This window comes from Staurois parvus, unplaced genomic scaffold, assembly GCF_062004578.1.
Source record: "Staurois parvus isolate SC_StPar_1 unplaced genomic scaffold, SC_StPar_1.0 ptg001325l, whole genome shotgun sequence".
NCBI lineage: Eukaryota > Metazoa > Chordata > Amphibia > Anura > Ranidae > Staurois > Staurois parvus.
The window spans coordinates 384,849-403,758 of NW_028319121.1; the positions used below are offsets into that span (position 1 = coordinate 384,849).

General features: G+C 44.9%; 1 protein-coding gene across 1 annotated transcript in view; it reads right to left on the minus strand.

Moving 5' to 3' along the window:
• The window catches only part of SFXN5 (sideroflexin 5), a 444,072-nt gene that overhangs the window by 145,018 nt on the left and 280,144 nt on the right, over positions 1–18,910 (minus strand). The window contains exon 11 of the mRNA XM_089661198.1: positions 13,889–14,004. Within this exon, the coding sequence (XP_089517324.1) occupies positions 13,889–14,004 (116 nt within the window). The remainder of the gene's footprint in view (positions 1–13,888; positions 14,005–18,910) is intronic.

Here is an 18,910-nt window from a genome sequence, read left to right on the forward strand (position 1 = left end):
CTCGCGTATGCGCACTAGGGTCCACGGGTGCGCGCCTGGCGCCAATGACAGCGCAGGGCCGATATTTAAATCCCCCCTGAGCTGTCACTGGTTGCCGTTTGGTCTCCCTGTGTTCCTGAACCTGTGTACCTGTGTTTCTGATAAGTTGCTGACCCGGATTGTTCCTGACTGTGCTGTACTCTCCTGTTCTGACCCCTGGCTTGCCTGACCTCTCTCCTGGATGCCCCCTATAGGATCTGATCTTCTGTTGCTGACCTGGCGTGTGACCCGACCATTCTCTGCCCGCTGCTTTGTACCGCACCGACCCCACGGCTCCCGACTCGGCTTGTCTGACCCTGCACTCGCTCATCCATCCATCTATCCCATTGGGGTCTCCCAGCGCCCTCACATCAGGCTCTCACCCTGCAGGGACCTCTGGCGAAACCCTCTACCACTGGTGGGTATACCCAGCAGCCGCGACCTGGTTTCGGTACACTCCAAGTCCATCCCCACCATCAAGAGCCCTGGTGAACAAGTGAACCGGAACTTAGACTCCGCGCTCTGGGGAAGCCTGACCAGCAGGCTGCTAGAGGTGCCGCCAGGAGGTACCTTACACCCTCTCTCCCTCTCCCCTCCCCCCTGGGTTTGTGGGGGTTTTTTTCTCTTCTTTCCGCTTTCTCCTCTTCTCCACCCTCTTTTCTGTCTTATCCTAGATTTTTTTTTTCTGATTTCTCTATTCTTAATCCTTTTTTTTTTTCTTTTCCCTGAACTGTTTTTTATACTTTTGGTAAATTTCTATGGCAAGGCCTATGTAAAATGATGGATGGAACGTTTGCTTCCTGGTGGAGATGGTGTTCTCTGTATATAATGTCATTGTCTAATAATATTTTTTTTTCATGTGCTTATATGTTCTATGAATATGTTTATACACTCCATTTCACCATGTGGGTGGAAATTGTTTCTATTTTTGTGTATACCACTGTATACCAATTTTTCAATAAGAAATATTGAAGTATAAATCAATCAAGGTATCTCTTTATTTATATATCTATACCAAATATTGACGTGTTGTGATCTTGATCTTTAAAATGACAATGTTCACATTTCTGCATTTATTTAGGTACTGAACTCCTGGGCAATACAATGAAAGTTTACAACCACATGCAAATCTTAGATAGATAAATAGATTTGGCAATTTGATAGATATGTATATCGATCAATCTATCTATTCAACCTTTGTATTTAGCAATCTACAGTGTCTGTCTGTCTATCTATCTACAGTGCCCTGAAAAAGTATTCATACTCCTCGAAATTTTCCACATTTTCTCATGTTACAACCAAAACTTTTATTAGATAGACCAACACAAAGTGGAAAATAATTGTGAAGTGGAAGAAAAATGAGAAATGGTTTTCAAAATTTTTTACAAGTAAATATCTGAAAAGTGTGGTGTGCATTTGTATTCAGCTCCCTTTACGCTGATACCCCTAACTAAAATCTAGTGGAACCAATTGCCTTCAGAAGTCACATAATTAGTAATTAGAGTCCACCTGTGTGTAATTTATTCTCAGTATAAATTCAGCTGTTCTGTGAAGCCCTCAGAGGTTTGTTCAGAGAATATTAGTGAACAAAAAGCATCATGCAGGCCAAGGAACACACCAGACAGGTCAGGGATAAAGTTGTGGCGAAGTTTAACGCAGGGTTAGGTTATAAAAAAAATATCCCAAGCTTTGAACATCTCACGGAGCACTGTTCAATCCATCATCAAAAAATGGAGAGTATGGCACAACTGCAAACCTACCAAGATATGGCCATCCACCTAAACTGACAGGCTGGGCACGGGGGGCATTCATCAGAGAAGCAGCCCATGGGAACTCTTGAGGAGCTTCAGAGATCACAGCTCAGTTGGGGGAATCTGTCCACAGGACAACCATTAGTCGTGCACTCCACAAATCTGGCCTTTATGGAAGAGTGGCAAGAAGAAAGACATTGTTGAAAGAAAGCCATTAGAAATTCCATTTGCAGTTTAAGAGAAACCATGTGGGGGACACAGCAAACATGTGGAAGAAGGTGCTCTGGTCAGAGGAGACCAAAATTTTACTTTTTGGCCTAAAAGCAAATCGCTATGTGTGGGGGAAAACTAACACTGCACATCACCCTGAACACACCATCCTCACTGTGAAACATTGTGGTGGCAGCATCATGTTATGGGGATGCTTTTCTTGAGCAGGGACAGGGAAGCTGGTCAGAGTTGATGGGAAGATGGATGGAGCCAAATACAGGGCAATCTTAGAAGAAAACCTGTTATAGTCTTCAAAAGACTTGAGATCGGGGCGGAGGCTCACCTTCCAGCAGGACAACAAACTGAAACATCCAGCCAGAGCTACAATGGAATGGTTTAGATGAAAGCATATTCATGTGTTAGAATGGCCCAGTCAATATCCAAACCTAAATTCAATGGAGAATCTGTGGCAAGACTTGAAAATTGCTGTTCCCAGACGCTCTCCATCCAATCTGACAGAGCTTGAGCGATTCTGCAAAGAAGAATGGGCAGAAATGTCCCTCTCTAGATGTGCAAAGCTGGGAGAGACATCCCCAAATAGACTTGCAGCTGGAATTGCAGAGAAAGGGGGTCCTACAAATGATTGACTCCGGGGGGCTGAATACAAATGCACACAACACTTTTCACAGATTTATTGGTCACAAATTTTGAAAACTATTTATTATTTTCCTTCCACTTCACAATTATATGCCACTTTGTGTTGCTCTATCACATCAAATCCCAATAAAATACATTTTTGTTTTTGGTTATAACATTTTAAAGGGGGAGGAAGACTTTTTAAAGACACTGTATGTTATGGTTTGGAGTGGATCCACCTCCATCCAACCCAAACACAGTAACCGCTTCCCATCCGCCCTATAACGGAAGTACTGCTACAGGGTGGCATGGGTGCGCAAAATCACGTATATATATACGTGATTTTGCACTTCCGGGTAGGGGGCATGCGTGAGGTACCACTCATGGCCGCGGCTCTCAATCACCGGGTCCTGGCTGGTGATTACCTAGACGGGAGTGGGGTAGGGTGGTTGAACTGTTAGTAAACAAAACAGTTCTCCTCCTTGTCAGCTCTGGCATACTGCTTTGCATGGCTGTGCATGGCACAGTGTGCTTACAGTGAAGCACACACACAGCCCCAAGTAAAAAAAAGCACACAACACACAGTTAACCCTTTGATCGCCCCAGATGTTAACCCCTTCTTGCCCAGTGCCATTAGTAGAGTGTCAGTGTTTTTATTAACACTGATCACTGTATTGGTGTCACTGGGGATGTCAGTGACACCAAGTCAGTTCCCCCCAGTGTCAGAATGCTCGCTGCTGTCCCGCAGTCCCGCTATAAGTCGCTAATCACCGCCATTACTAATAAAAATAATTTAAAAAAATTAAAAAATCCCAGTATATATGCCGCCATTTGTAGATGCTATAGCTTTCACGTAAACCAATTAATTTACACCTATTGGGATGTTTTTTTTAGCAAAGACACGAAGCACAAATTTTAACCTAAATTTATGACAAAATTAGATTTTTTTAATTTTTTTACTGGATATGTTTAATAGCAAACATATTGTTTTTTTCCTCAAAATTGTCAGTCTTTTCTTGTTTATAGAGCAAAAAATAAAAAACGCACAGGCGATCAAATACCACCAAAAGAAAGCTCTATTTGTGGGAAAAAACGGACATAAATTTCATTTGGGTGCAGTGTTGCATGACCGCGCAGTTGTCAGTTAAAGTAACACAGTACCGTAACGCAAAGAATGGCCTGGTCAGGGGGGGGGGGGGGGGGGAATCCTCTGGAGGGCGAGGGGTTAAAGTGTCACTAAATCCATGATAGTAAAATCAGTCTGTATATGCAGTAAAGCATGCTTGTAAAAAGGCTGTTTGACCCCGACTTCTCTGATCCTCTCCTTTCAGTGCACCCTTCTTATATCCTGATAAGACATATGACGTGGAGACACTGCACATACTCAATTTGGTGTGTATTGCTAGAAAGGTTTTTTTTTTCTAGGGAGAGTGCATGTGATCAGCACAGGGCCAATCAGGACTGTCCAGACAGATGTCAGGCGTTCTGCATCCTCCCAGAGAAAACACATCCTGCAAGCTTTAACCAGTGCTCTGCTGGACACTGATAGAAATCACAAGACTGCTATATACTACTGATGAGAAAAGGTATTTAGCAGTTTATATTTACTAAAATAATTGCATTCCCATGTTGTGTGTGCCGTGGAAGACCAGATATAGTGAATGCAGGGTCCGGGGAGACCAGATATAGTGAATGCAGGGTCCGGGGAGAGCGGATATAGTGAATGCAGGGTCCGGGGAGACCAGATATAGTAAATGCAGGGCCCGGGGAGACCAGATATAGTGAATGCAGGGTCCGGGAGACCAGATATAGTGAATGCAGGGTCCGGGGAGACCAGATATAGAGAATGCAGGGACCAGGATGACCAGATATAGTGAATGCAGGGTCCAGGATGACCAGATATAGTGAATGCAGGGTCCAGGGAGACCGGATATAGTGAATGCAGGGTCCGGGAAGACCGGATATAGTGAATGCAGGGTCCGGGGAGAGCAGATATAGTGAATGCAGGGTCCGGGGAGAGCGGATATAGTGAATGCAGGGTCCGGGAAGACCGGATATAGTGAATGCAGGGTCCGGGGAGAGCAGATATAGTGAATGCAGGGTCCGGGGAGAGCGGATATAGTTAATGCAGGGTCCAGGGAGAGTGGATATAGTGAATGCAGGGTCCGGGGAGAGCGGATATAGTGAATGCAGGGTCCTGGGAGACCGCATATAGTGAATGCAGGGTCCTGGGAGAGCGGATATAGTGAATGCAGGGTCTGGGGAGACCAGATATAGTGAATGCAGGGTCCGAGGAGAGCGGATATAGTGAATGCAGGGTCCGGGAAGACCGGATATAGTGAATGCAGGGTCCGGGGAGACTGGATATAGTGAATGCAGGGTTCAGGGAGAGCGGATATAGTGAATGCAGGGTCTGGAGTTTAGTAACAGTTTAGGTAAGAATCATCTTATTTCACTTTCATACCTATATTTTTTGCAATATTTTTCCATTTTTTTTCCATTATTTCAGATGCTTCAAACATTAACAAAAGATCAAAACTATTGCATCATCTCATCCGAATGAATACGAATAAGTTTGTTGTTTCATTATAATTTATGTTGGATTTGTTGAAATCTGTTACTATTGTGTTTCGTAGATTCGGAATGAATACATTTTAAAGGCATTATCTATCCCTCCCAAACATTGACGTGTTGTGATCTTGATCTTTAGAATGACAATGTTCTACACATTTCTGCATTTATTTGATTATGAACTCCTGGGTAATACAACAACATTTATAACCACATGCAAATCTTAGATAGATAGATTGATTTGACAATTTGATAGATCTATCTATCCTTCCAACTATCTATCTATCTATCTATCTATCTATCTATCTATTATCTATCTATCTATCTATCTATCTATCTCATATCTATCTATCTATCTATCTATCTCATATCTATCTATCTATCTATCTATCTCATATCTATCTATCTATCTATCTATCTCATATCTATCTATCTATCTATCTATCTATCTATCTATCTATCTATCTATCTATCCTTCCAACTATCTATCTATCTATCCTTCCAACTATCTATCTATCTATCCTTCCAACTATCTATCTATCTATCTATCTATCTATCTATCTATCTATCTATCTATCTATCTATCCTTCCAACTATCTATCTATCTATCTATCTATCTATCTAATCAAAATTATTAAGTCAGCCAAAGCAATCTAATATTGGTATTTTGTAATCTTTTTCTTTAAAACGACAATGCTCTACACCTTCCTACATTTATATAGTTACATTTATATAGATACTAATACGGTTTACATCATGGGCAGGGTCGGACTGACAACTCATGGGGCCCCCGGGCAATAGGGGATCATGGGGCCCCTGTATCCTTGCCCAAACTCAAAAAAGGGTATGAAAAAGGTACCAGGGGCATCTCATGGGGCCCCCTACTGACCCTGGGCCCTTGGGCAGTGCCTGAGTTTCCAAATGGTCAGTCCGCCCCTGCATCATGGGATCCGTTCCCCAGAGTCATTCAGTAACACTGTCATTCAGTTTCCATATCAAAGCAAACTATACAAAAAACAAAGTCTAAAAATTTCAAGCACTGATTGCCATTCAACAAATATCACAAATATCTATTTCATTTCACTGATTGCCATTACCAGGACTGGGATGTTTCTGAACATCTGTTGGGTAATAATGAGAACCTAAAGTCATACAGGGAGTATAAAAAATATAATACGTTTGACCATCTTGTCTGCCATAGAGCAAGGAAGAAAAAGAAGGGCTACCACCGAGTTGCTGCCATCAATGGTCAGCGACTTGTGGATCCAGCAGCTGGGTGTTTCAGTTGGTAACTATCTCCCCGTCCATTATTCATGGATCCCATCTACGGCCTCCTAAACTCTCCAAAATAGTCCACGTTTTCAACTTATTATTTTTAGAAGCAGTTAAAAATTTTCAGCATAGCGAGAACTTCCGCAAAGCAGTGGGTTATCCGGCACGCAATACGTCGCGATCGCCTATAAGGATTTGGCACCATTGTGAGGTGACAATGCCGGAATATTACATCAGGCAAAACTATAGGAATGAACGGTATGACTTCTCATATACAACATATTTCTGTGAGGGGGTGTTTATTGCCTGTGATGACTCCATTTATTATGCTGGAAAACACAAGGAGTCCATATGTTTTTCTATATGCAGTAAAGTATAAATATCTCAATTACTACTTCACTTATCTAAGGAATAACGCCAAAGAGAGGGGATAGACTGCAATTCATCTTGCTGAAGAGCTGAAGAAGCCATTTCCTAAATTTGGGTGATTTACAAAACCAATGTATAATAGAACAACATGGTAATAATGACGTCACTGTTTGAACTAGATGGACATGTGTCTTTTATATCTAGTTAATTATGTATCAACCGCTTCCAACACAAGTGCCTATTACCATTCGAAGGTCAAAGCCTAACTCAAGGCAGGTATAAAAAAAAGTTATGCAATTATGCATTCATTAAATAATAATTAGAAGAGTTTTTAACTACTTGCCAACCGCAGATAGCCGAATGACGACTACACTGCGGCTGGCCAGTTCTGGGGGGGGCGTCATATGACGTCCTCCCAGAACGCGCTCTCCTGCGCACCCCCGGGGGCGAAACTTTTCCCATCCTTCTCCTTTGAATTTTTTCTCCACTATTGTTGAAACTGATTGTCAATTTGATCCCAATACCCATTAGAAAATCCAACAAATGTTCCGAAAAATGAAAACGTTGCAGCAAAATTCTACTGGACTACAGCTAGTTTTACATGGTTTTTAGGTTTCCAAGAAGGTGACCTTCTTTACTGTCCAATCACAGACTAGGGGAGGAGAGGTGACTAAGGCAAGCCACAGACGGTGCAAATTTCTTTCTTGCAACCACGGATTGACGGAAAGAAATTTGCTCAATTTCCCCATCAACAAAGTCAGTGTTGACAGTAAAATCTCTCCTCTTGATCTATTCTGTTCTTCTGGGGGCAGGGGGAAAGCCATCCCCACCAGGAGATGACAGCGAATATTGCCAACGGCTATAAAGCCGATTCAACAGAAACCATCCAAGATTTGAACCATGTATGGGCAGGCTGAATTTACCCAAGTTGATTGATCGATCGATCAACTTGTGTACAACAAGCCCACCAGATTTTACATGCAATTATCGCTAGTGGCTATAACAGTCACTGTCTTCTCGCTGCGGGGAGAACACAATAGCTCAGCGGAAGGGATTTGTTCTGTTAACACTCTCTGCAGGAAAAGAAATTCGCCCCTTCTATGGCTTGCCTGATGTAAAGGAGGACTCTGATGGGGACACATTATGTAAAGGGGGATTCTGATGGGGACACCTGATGTAAAGGAGGACTCTGATGGGGACACCTTATGTAAAGGGGGATTCTGATGGGGACACCTTATGTAAAGGGGGATTCTGATGGGGACACCTTATGTAAAGGGGGATTCTGATGGGGACACCTTATGTAAAGGGGGATTCTGATGGGGACACCTTATGTAAAGGGGGATTCTGATGGGGACACCTTATGTAAAGGGGGATTCTGATGGGGACACCTGATGTAAAGGGGGATTCTGATGGGGACACCTTATGTAAAGGGGGATTCTGATGGGGACACCTGATGTAAAGGAGGACTCTGATGAGGACACTTATTTTAATTTTATGTTTACATTGTTTTATGTTAACCACTTGCCCTCTAGAGACCTACTGTGCATGTAGAAGCCACGCTGCACTTTGTGAATTGTCATGCAGCCTTCTGGGACCTGTGACGTATCCCAGAAGAGTGTGGGCAAAGAAAGGGTATGGGTACCCGCCAAAACCCAGGTGCTCGCGCCCTCAAAAAGTGTCAAATGTTGAAGGGGGGGGGGGGGTAAGGGCAGAGGCAGAAAAACAGAACGTCTCCTTTTGCTTGAACTTCCAGTAAAAGTGTCACAAGTGATGTCTCTGATGTCTAACTGTCCTCCTTGCTGGAGAGGAAGCTGTACCTGGGGATATACAGCACAAGCATCTCCCTGCTTCTGCTTCATCCATTCTGTCAATGTATAGTCATGTGATCTGTAAACCTCCTGTAACTTGTGTAATTTCAGGAGAAGGAGATTAACAGCGCAAGTGCATCACACGCCAGTGATGTGCGCATGTGCACTGCCGCTCTGCCCCATGACGCAAAGCAGCTTACTAGCTGTCGTCAACTGGCAGACTAAGAAGATCGCAGCTCTATTTACTTGCTTACATAGTTTATGACCATTATTTATGATGGTATGCAGGATACCTGGTAGATGGAAATTGATTGAAATTAACTGAAAATTGGCAGGTACAGTATATGGCCGGCTTTTGGCTGTCACTGGAGATCTACAGAGGTTTGTTCAATTTGAAATCTTAAATGGTTAGTTCTCCTTTACCAAAAAAAACTGCTTATGCAGGTAAGTAGGCACCTGTAGATAAAAACAAATTGTGCAGCTTTGACCAAAGTTGAGTAATGTCTTTGCTATAGGTGTAGGCCATTTACATACCTCCCAAAGCCTGGCTGAAAAACTCCCAGAGATGGTATCATCCCATTTTGCCGTGGTGCTAGGATATTGCTAAGATACTCTCCTTTGTCCAGAAGCTGAGCTCAATGGTACTGCGATGGAGGAGAGAGTGGATCACACAGACGTGGGGGTTTTACAGTTCACTCCCGTGATAGTGAAAGTGTATAGTAACTGCTGGGAGGGTCTTAGAAACATCCTAGCAACAAGCGGGACAGGAAGATGCCATCTCTGGCAGTTTTCTGTCCAGGCGTCAGGAGCTAAGTAAATGACCTACAACTATAACAAGAGCATTTATCTTAGAGAAAACTGCACAGATGCCCCTTACCTGTATAGGCAGGTATTTGGTGAAGGAGAAATAATCCTTTAAGCAGAGTCAATGGCTACAAAGAAGGGAACAAGTGCCCAAACAACACCATTGATGTCCTACTAAAAAAAAAAAAAAAATAAAAAAAAATGTAATGACCATCCACATTAATGACTATGACGCAGTTATAGGCATATGGCGCAGGTTTTAAGAGCCCATGCTACAGGAATGCAGCAAATTGGGCAGCAATGGGTGTAAAATTGAGCCAGGTCCACTTTCCTCATAACACAACACCACCGGGTTGCTTTTTTCCAATTTTACACATGATAAATTCTTGTTGTTTTTCCCTGCACAACGCAAGAGTAAGAAAAAAAAAAAGTTTTGCCTATCAAAAAGAAGAAAACTTTTTATTTGCAGGAATCCATTTCTAAACTTTGGCTGTATTAGTATTCTAATAAACCCCGAGGGACAGAGCCAAGGATGGATACAAGAAAAAAAGCGGTTTATAAAAAGCAGGGAGCATATGGCCCTCTCATCAATGTTCTTAAGGTGTTTAAAGGGAAAATGGAAACAGCTGGAGACTTTGCAGCAATGATCTGCGACAGAGGGAGGAGGAGTGCTGCATGCAGACGCACAGTCTATAGTATACAGCTCTGTGATCTCCGGGTTTACTCCATATTACAAAAATGTTCCAGCCTCTGACCAGCACAATAGTGACAATATATACTACACTGCTCAAAAAAATGAAAGGAATACTTTGAATACACATCAGATCTCAATGGGGAAAATCTCCTGCTGGATCTCTATACTGATCTGGACGGGGTAATCTGTTAGGAATGTAAGGACGCCCCATCGTTTGATGAAAATGATCGACCTACAGAGGACTGAATTCAAAGACACCCTGAAAATTAAAGTGAAAAAATGATGCAGCAGGCGAGTCCATTTTGCTGAAATGTCATTGCAGCAACTCAGAATGGTCCTCAGTAGTTTGTATGGCCCCCACGTGCTTGTATGCATGCCTGACAATGTCGGGGGGAGGCTCCTAATGAGACTACAGATGTTGTCCTGGGGGATTTCCTCCCAGATCTGGACCAGGGCATCACTGAGCTCCTGGACAGTCTGAGGTGCAACCTGACAGCATTGGATGGACGGAAACATGATATCCCAGAGGTGTTCTATTGGATTTAAGTCAGGAAAGTGTGGGGGCCATTCAATGGTATCAATTCCTTCATCCTCCAGGAACTGCCTGCATACTCTCACCACATGAGGCCGGGCATTGTAGTGCACCAAGAGGAACCCAGGACCCACTGCACCAGTGTAGGGTCTCACAATGGGTCCAAGGATTTCATCCCGATACCTAATGGCAGTCAGGGTGCCATTGTCTAGCCTGTAGAGGTCTGTGCATCCCTCCATGGGTATGCCTCCCCAGACCATCACTGACCAACCACCAAAACGGTCATGCTGAATGATGTTAGAAGCAGCATACCATTCTCCACGGCTTCTCCAGACCCTTTCACGTCTGTCACACGTGCTCAGGGTGAACCTGCTCTCATCTGTGAAAAGCACAGGGCGCCAGTGGCGGACCTGCCAATTCTGGTGTTCAATGGCACATGCCAATTGAGCTCTATGGTCCTGGTCAGTGAGCGCAAGGCCCACTAGAGGACGTTGGGCCCTCAGGCCACCCTCATGACATCTGTTTCTGATTGTTTGGTCAAAGAGATTCACACCAGTGGCCTGCTGGAGGTCATTTTGTAGGACTCTGGCAGTGCTCATCCTGTTCCTCCTTGAAACTAGGAGCAGATACTGGTCCTGCTGATGGGTTAAGGATCTTCTACAGCTCTGTTCAGCTCTCCTAGGGTTACTGCCTGTCTCCTGGAATCTCCTCCATGCTCTTGAGACTGTGCTGGAAGACACAGCAAACCTTCTGGCAATGGCACGTATTGATATGCCATTCTGGAGGAGTTGGACTGCCTGTGCAACCTCTGTAGGGTCCAGGTATGGCCTCATGCTACCAGTAGTGACACTGACCCTAGCCAAATGCAAAACTAGTGAAAAACAGTAAAAAAAGATGAGTAGGGAAAAAAATGTCAGTGGCCTCCACCTGTAAAACCATTTCTGTTTTGGGGATCATCTCATTGTTGCCCATCTAGTGCACCTGTTGTTAAACTCATTAACACCAAGGGCAACTGTAGCTGATTAACAACCCCCTCTGCTACTTACCTGACCAGATCAATATCCCAGGAGTTTCATTGACTTGATGCTATACTCTGATTAAAAAGTGTTCCTTTCATTTTTTTGTGCAAGGTGTATATAGCTAAAATTTGTAGACACCCAACCATCACACCTATATGAACTTGTAGGACATCACATTCCAAAACTAGATGTATAGAATGCAAAACATTGCCACTGATGAGGAGACTGTCCAGATGATGAAAGAATGTATTAAAGGCTGCGCCAGGACATAGGTAGCACAAAGGAGCACGGGAGCGCACTGGAGGCACATAGGAGAAGACTGGGCACACAGCAGTGCATTAGAGTCACTAAATGGGAACAGGTGCACTGGAAGACACAGGTGCACTGGAGTGGACTAGAGTCAATAGATAACATGGGGTGCACTGAGGCATAGGGATGTACTTAGAGCTACTGGATGACATTGGGAATAGAGTTGCATTCGGTGTCCCTGGGCACACTGGCATCATCAGAGGACACAGGAACTGGAGAAGCATTTGGAGTCACTGGGTGCACTGGGGCATTAGATGGAACTGGGGGAGCACTTGGTGTCACTGGGTGCCTTGGGATCATGAGATGACATAGGGACTGGGGGAAAAACTGGAGTCACTAGATGTACTAGGATAAATAGGAGACACAGGGACTGGAGGAGCACTTGGTATCACTGGGTGCTCTAGGGTCCATAGATGACAGGGGGACCAGAGGAGCACTTGGAGTCACTGGGTGCACTAAGGTCAATAGATGACACATGGATTGGAGGAGCACTCAAAGTCACAGGGCACATTAGGGTCACTGGATGACATGGGGACTGGAGGAGTATCACTGGGTGCACTAAGGCCAATAAATGACATGGGGACTAGAGGAACATGTGGAATCATTGAGTGTACTAGAGTCATTAGATGACATGGGGACTGGAGGAGCACTTAGAATCACAGGACGCCTTGGGATCATAAGATGACACATGGACTGGAGGAGCACTTGGAGTCAGTGGGTGCACTAAGGTCATTAGATGACATTGGGACTGGAGGAGTACTTGGTGTCACTAGGTGCTCTAAGGTCAATAGATGACACAGGGACTGGAGGAGCACCTAGAGTCACTGGGTGCACTAGGGTCATTAAATTATATGGGTATTGGAAGAATACTTGGCGTCACAGGGAGCACTAAGGTCATTAGATGACATGGGGACAGGAGGAGCACTTGAAGTCACAGGGCGCCTTGGGATCATTGAGTGACATGGGGACTGGAGGAGCACTTAGAATCACTGGATGCACTAGGGTCATTAAATGACACGGGGACTGGAGGAGCATTTGAAATCACTGGGTGCACTAGAACCACTAGATGGCACAGGGACTGGAGGGAGTACTTGGGTGCAATAGCTGCACTGAAATAACTAGTTGTCACAGAGACTGGAGGAGTTCTTGGAATAACTGGGTGTGCTGGTGTCACTAGAAGTCACAGGGACTGGTAAAACTCTTGGAGTCACTAGATGACACAGGGATTGGAGGCACTCTTGGAGACGGAGAATACCTACAGGGATACAAGTAAGCACTGCAGCAGGAAGGAGGGCAACTTGGCTAAACTGTATAAACACACTGCTTGCTTCTCAATGTAACAGTGGCACCAATCAGGAGTGCAGTCTCCTGACAGGTCATGATGGCGGCACTCCATGTTATATCTAGAAGTGCCAGTGGCCAAGTGCCAGAGAGAAGACGAGGCACTGGATTCCTGGAGAGGTGTTACAGTATATTTTCCTACAGAGACACAGACAACAAAAACCTGACAAAGGCTTCTAACCATTCCATGCTTCATATAAGACAAAAAAAATGGACTTTTGTTAATTGTTAAAGAGAACCTGTATGCCATGTTATCCTTTTACTGTAAAAGTCCTACCTAGCAGCTGACACCACTAGATGCTAGCCTGCTATTTCCTTCATTTGCCAGTGAAGCCTCTTCTGTGCTCCTCTGATTCAGGTCCCTAACTTCCCCGCATTTCATAATTAAGTTAACCAGACGGGCATCCCAGCTAGAAGTAGTGGACGGCTCTGGCTGCCTCGGTATTTTTCCCCCACCCAGGTTCCTTTAAGGTGATTCTAACAATAATGGATACATCGTCTTTCAGACACTCATATGTCATATGATACAGCATTTTGGGGTGGGGGGAACGCACATGTTTGGCAGCTATCCGCGATGAGCCGACGATCTGTCCGTTGCTGTCCAGCACGTCGATGCCCTCTTCCAGCTCGCTGTGTCTCATTAACACCACGTTACAAACATTGGCACTGGCTGCAAAGACAAAACAGAGACACGTTAGTCACTGTCAGAGCAAGGATGAGACATATGACCCACATCCAGATCCTGGCAGAATGGAGAATGAAGAGACAACCGAGGACACACAGTCCGCATCACTGCCTTGGGATAGAACGCCTGAAAGCTGATTGCTTGAAATGTATTTATTTCAAGTACTTATATAGCGCCGTCCATTTTTACGCAGTGCTTTACACATATATAAATATTGTACATTCACATCAGTCCCTAACCCTCAAGGGGCGTACAATCTAAGGTCCCTAACCCTCAAGGGGTGTACAATATAAGGTCCCTAACCCTCAAGGGGCGTACAATCTAAGGTCCCTAACCCTCAAGGGGCGTACAATCTAAGGTCCCTAACCCTCAAGGGGCGTACAATCTAAGGTCCCTAACCCTCAAGGGGCGTACAATCTAAGGTCCCTAACCCTCAAGGGGCGTACAATCTAAGGTCCCTAACCCTCAAGGGGCGTACAATCTAAGGTCCCTAACCCTCAAGGGGTGTACAATCTAAGGTCCCTAACCCTCAAGGGGCGTACAATCTAAGGTCCCTAACCCTCAAGGGGCGTACACTCTAAGGTCCCTAACCCTCAAGGGGCGTACAATCTAAGGTCCCTAACCCTCGAGGGGTGTACAGTCTAAGGTCCCTAATCCTCGAGGGGCGTACAATCTAAGGTCCCTAACCCTCGAGGGGTGTACAATCTAAGGTCCCTAACCCTCAAGGGGTGTACAATCTAAGGTCCCTAACCCTCAAGGGGCGTACAATCTAAGGTCCCTAACCCTCAAGGGGTGTACAATCTAAGGTTCCTAACTCACATTCATACATACACATACTAGGGACAATTTAGACAGGAGCCAATTCACCTACCAGCATGTCTTTAGAGTGTAGCAGGAAACCGGAGTACCCGGAGGAAACCCACGCAGGCACAGGGAGAACAGGCAAACTCCAGGCAGGTGATGCCGTGGTTGGGATTCGTACCAACGACCCTAGTACTACCAGGCAGACGTGCTAACCGTGTGCGTGTGTGTGTGTGTGTGTGGTGTGGGGGGGGGGGGTTATCATTTGGCACACACTTTGTTGGTACAAATAAACTGCTGTGCATGTTACATACATACTGTATCACACCAGAAAAACTCATTTATCACACCAACAAAATGTAACATTTATTGCTGTTACCTAATAGCCGTAGCTGAACGTCTACAAAATGCAGCCCAATTTTGTTCCATGGTTCTTTGAAAAAGCTTTTAAAACACCAAACATTGAACATGCTAAACATGCTCGAAAAACGTCACAGGATTACACACTACGCCCTGCTGCTACTTCCCCCTTGCACATGCCTGCAATTCTCAGCTGTCAAAATGACAGCAGGGAGTTGCTGCGTAAATGCGACAGCTGTAAAAGCCGCTGCTATCAAAAAAGACATCTAACACAGCGTTTATTAACATTGTTCAGATAGGAGGCAGAGATACAAAGCACCGCTGGTAGGCTTGGTTCACACTGGTGCAATTTCAGATACAACTTGTGTCACACAGAACTGCATGACAATGGAAAACAGACTGATTTCAATGGTGCCTCTTAACAGCAATGCAACGCAGCTGCGATGCGACTTTAAGGAAGGTACCTGTGCTACTTTAGTGCGATGCACTGCCAATTTTTGCCCCAGACTTCAATAGAAACGCATCAAAATCTCATATATGTACATGCGGTTTTTTATGCGTATCCAGTGCATTTTGTCCAACTTTTCTGGCTTTCTTCAACCATGAACTAATCGGTAAGCTGAATACATCTCCCTGGTTATACATTACTTGTTATCCTGTCACTGGTGACAACATGCCACTGACTGGATCACTACAGGGCAGAGTAAAGCTCACTTGATTCCACGAAGTCACAGCCTTGCTGGTCGGATAAGGACCCGCTAGAGAGTTTCTGTTAATGGTGGAGTGACAGCATGGAAGGCACTTTTTATCAATCCTGTTGCTGATGAGCTGTGTGACACAGCCCTAAGAGAAGAAACAGCAAGATGTCTGCTGCTGACTTTATTACCCAGAACCCCCCCTCCCCGGTCTTGAGAGCCTCTACGTTTTGGTTTCACTTTATGGCCAAGTCCTACCAAGGAGACAACCTCAGTGCCAACAGACCAGGAGTAGGGAAATTTCACATCTCCAGCTGTTGGGGACCTACTTGTCCCATCCTGCCTCTGCGAGTCATGCGTGTGGCTGTCAGAGTCTTACAATGCATCGTGGGACTTCTGGTCATTCTACAGCAGCTGGAGGGCCACAGTTTGCCTACTCATGCAATAGACTAGGGGTCTCCAAAAATTTTAAACAAAGAGCCACTTTACTGTCCTTCAGGCTTTAGGTAGGTCAGATGTGGCCAGTGGAAATAGAAACTGTCCTGGTGTTATTGGTAGTAAACGGTGCCCGATCTTTGGTAACAGGGGAAGTAGTAGTGCCTCACTGTTGGTCTCAACGGGAGGAATAGTACCCCCAAGGGCAGACAAAGGCAAGCAAACGGCTACATTAGGCCCCCAGGCCACAGTTTAGAGACCATTGCAATAGACCAATCTAACTGGACAGAAGGTGGTAGTTGGTGGAGCTTCCTTATGGGAAGTCAGGACCCGATGACACTACAGAGAGGAGTCCAAACGGGGCTTTTTGGACTAGTAAACTCAATAGTGGCCTGCTTGTGAGTTCTGGATGTTCACTTATGGCATTCAGAAGGACAGCGTCACCTTGCCCAAACAATGTATATCTGTAAAGAGCTTCTCCCTCTTCCCTTGCCCCCCATATACTCACTATACTGGTGCATTCCAACCACTTTGTCCATCTGCTGGTGATAATATCCTGCATATCTGTCAAGGTCCTACCTTTTCCCAGAGGTTATGTTACTCCATGTGCTGGCATCCATCTTGGATTTCTGCTGAGCATGGTGGGAATCTTTTATGCCTTCAGGTCTCTGAGGTCCATCCCCCAGAGGGGTGTGGCTGATTACATATAAGCCTGTGGTCCGCACATGCTCTTTGCACTTGTGTCGCTATTACCCTGTTCTGACTCTCGCGACTCTCCTGGAATCTGACTCGGCTTGTGACTCGACTATTCTTTGTGTTCTCTTTTGATCTGACCCTCTGTTGCTGAACCCGGCTCGTGACCTGTGATTCTCGTCTGCTGTCCTGTACCATTTTGTCCCGTTGTTGTCGACCCGGCCTGCCTGACTACTCTATTGTCTTTTCCACCAGCTACACGCCATTGGCGGCGGCCATTACCGCAACTGAGGTGTCTCGGGGGCTGTGACCTGGTTCCTGGCTGCGTCAAGTCCATCCCCACCATCAGGGGCCCTGGTGAAGGGCAGCCTGGGACTTAGACTCCGCACCCTGAGGGACTTCGGTCTGTGGGTGGTGGTTGTTGTCAGCCAGTGCGTTACATTGTTATTAGGCCTGCCTGTCCGTTCCTCAGCTCCTGCCCTGACAATATCTCTGTATAAAGAAGCATTTGATGACCTCTCCTGTGACAGTGCTCAGGTCTAGCAGCCAATCAGGTCAGGTCAAGCAGTGGCTCTGAGGAAGAGGCTAAGTCCTCGAAACGCGTTAGCCAGTTGGAAGTCCAGGGTTCCATTGTTTTGGACTTAGATGCTGTATGGATTGGACACCGCTGTTTATTGTGATGTGCCTGTGTTTTATATGTCCATTCTGAGTACGATACCTACTTTTTATCCTTTTAATAAATATTCTTTACGATAATGCACTAGGCCGGTGCGCCCTCTTTTTGCTTTCTTTTGTAGCCAATCACTAGGCTTGAGCACTGTCACATGATCAGGAGATTGATGCCACCACTCCGCCAGGTCGCCAGCACCTGCGAAGCAGCAAGGAAAAGCCAGTAAATGCTGTTAAGGTGAGTGAAGGGAGTCAGTGCCTGTGCAGAGACATTGTCACTTTGAAGGTGACAGTACCTCTTTAAAATGAAGCAAGGTTCACTTTAACAGCGGCTCGCGCTGCACGCGTTCTGTATAGATTAAGCAGACTCCGAATCCAGCTTAGTCACTTTTCAGCCGCACAGAACAATATGTTTGGCTGACCCCAGACAATCGAATGGGAAACAGATTGTTCCGTGCTGTAATCACCGTCACTGCGAGGGAAAAGCCATATTGCTGAAAACATTAATGGGTCTGGAGACAGACACATGTTACCTCCAGCCTTACAACACAATGCGGCTTGGATTCTGCTTATGCAGGTTCCATTTCATCCCCCCACCAATCTTTAAAGCAAAAATTCGATGTGTCACAAAGATGAGCATCTGTGTGAGAAGTGTCCGATTGCAGCAGTCATCCTCTGACACCCAGGATGAATACTAGTTCTGGCTGGTGTGGGGCAGCAGAGTCTAGCATCACCGCAAGATAAGTAAGCAGCCATGAGACTGAGATCTCCAGCTTCCATCAGAAGCTTTTGAAGGAGGTATTTAGATTTGAAACTCGTTGCTTTTGAAGGAAAGTGTGAGACGAGGTGCAATCCCTGACAACCATTCCTAGTATTGGCATCTATAGGTGCTTGCTGCTTCTTATTCTGTGTGCTGTAGTGGTGCCTGCAAAGTGCCGCAAGCAGACTACACAAACCTCTCCTAATAATATTAATGTGATTGTGGATGAGGCATCAGAGTGTACATTTTTGTTTATTTAAAATCCTGCAAACGTGTAGCTTGTTAATAAAAACAAATTTACATATATACAAAAAAATAATAAATGAAAAAAAAAGAAAAAAAATGAAATTATATACACATATATATATATATATACATATATATATATACATACATACATACACACACATACATACACACATACGTACATACACACACACATACAAAAACACAAAAATGGAAAAAATAAATTGTATAT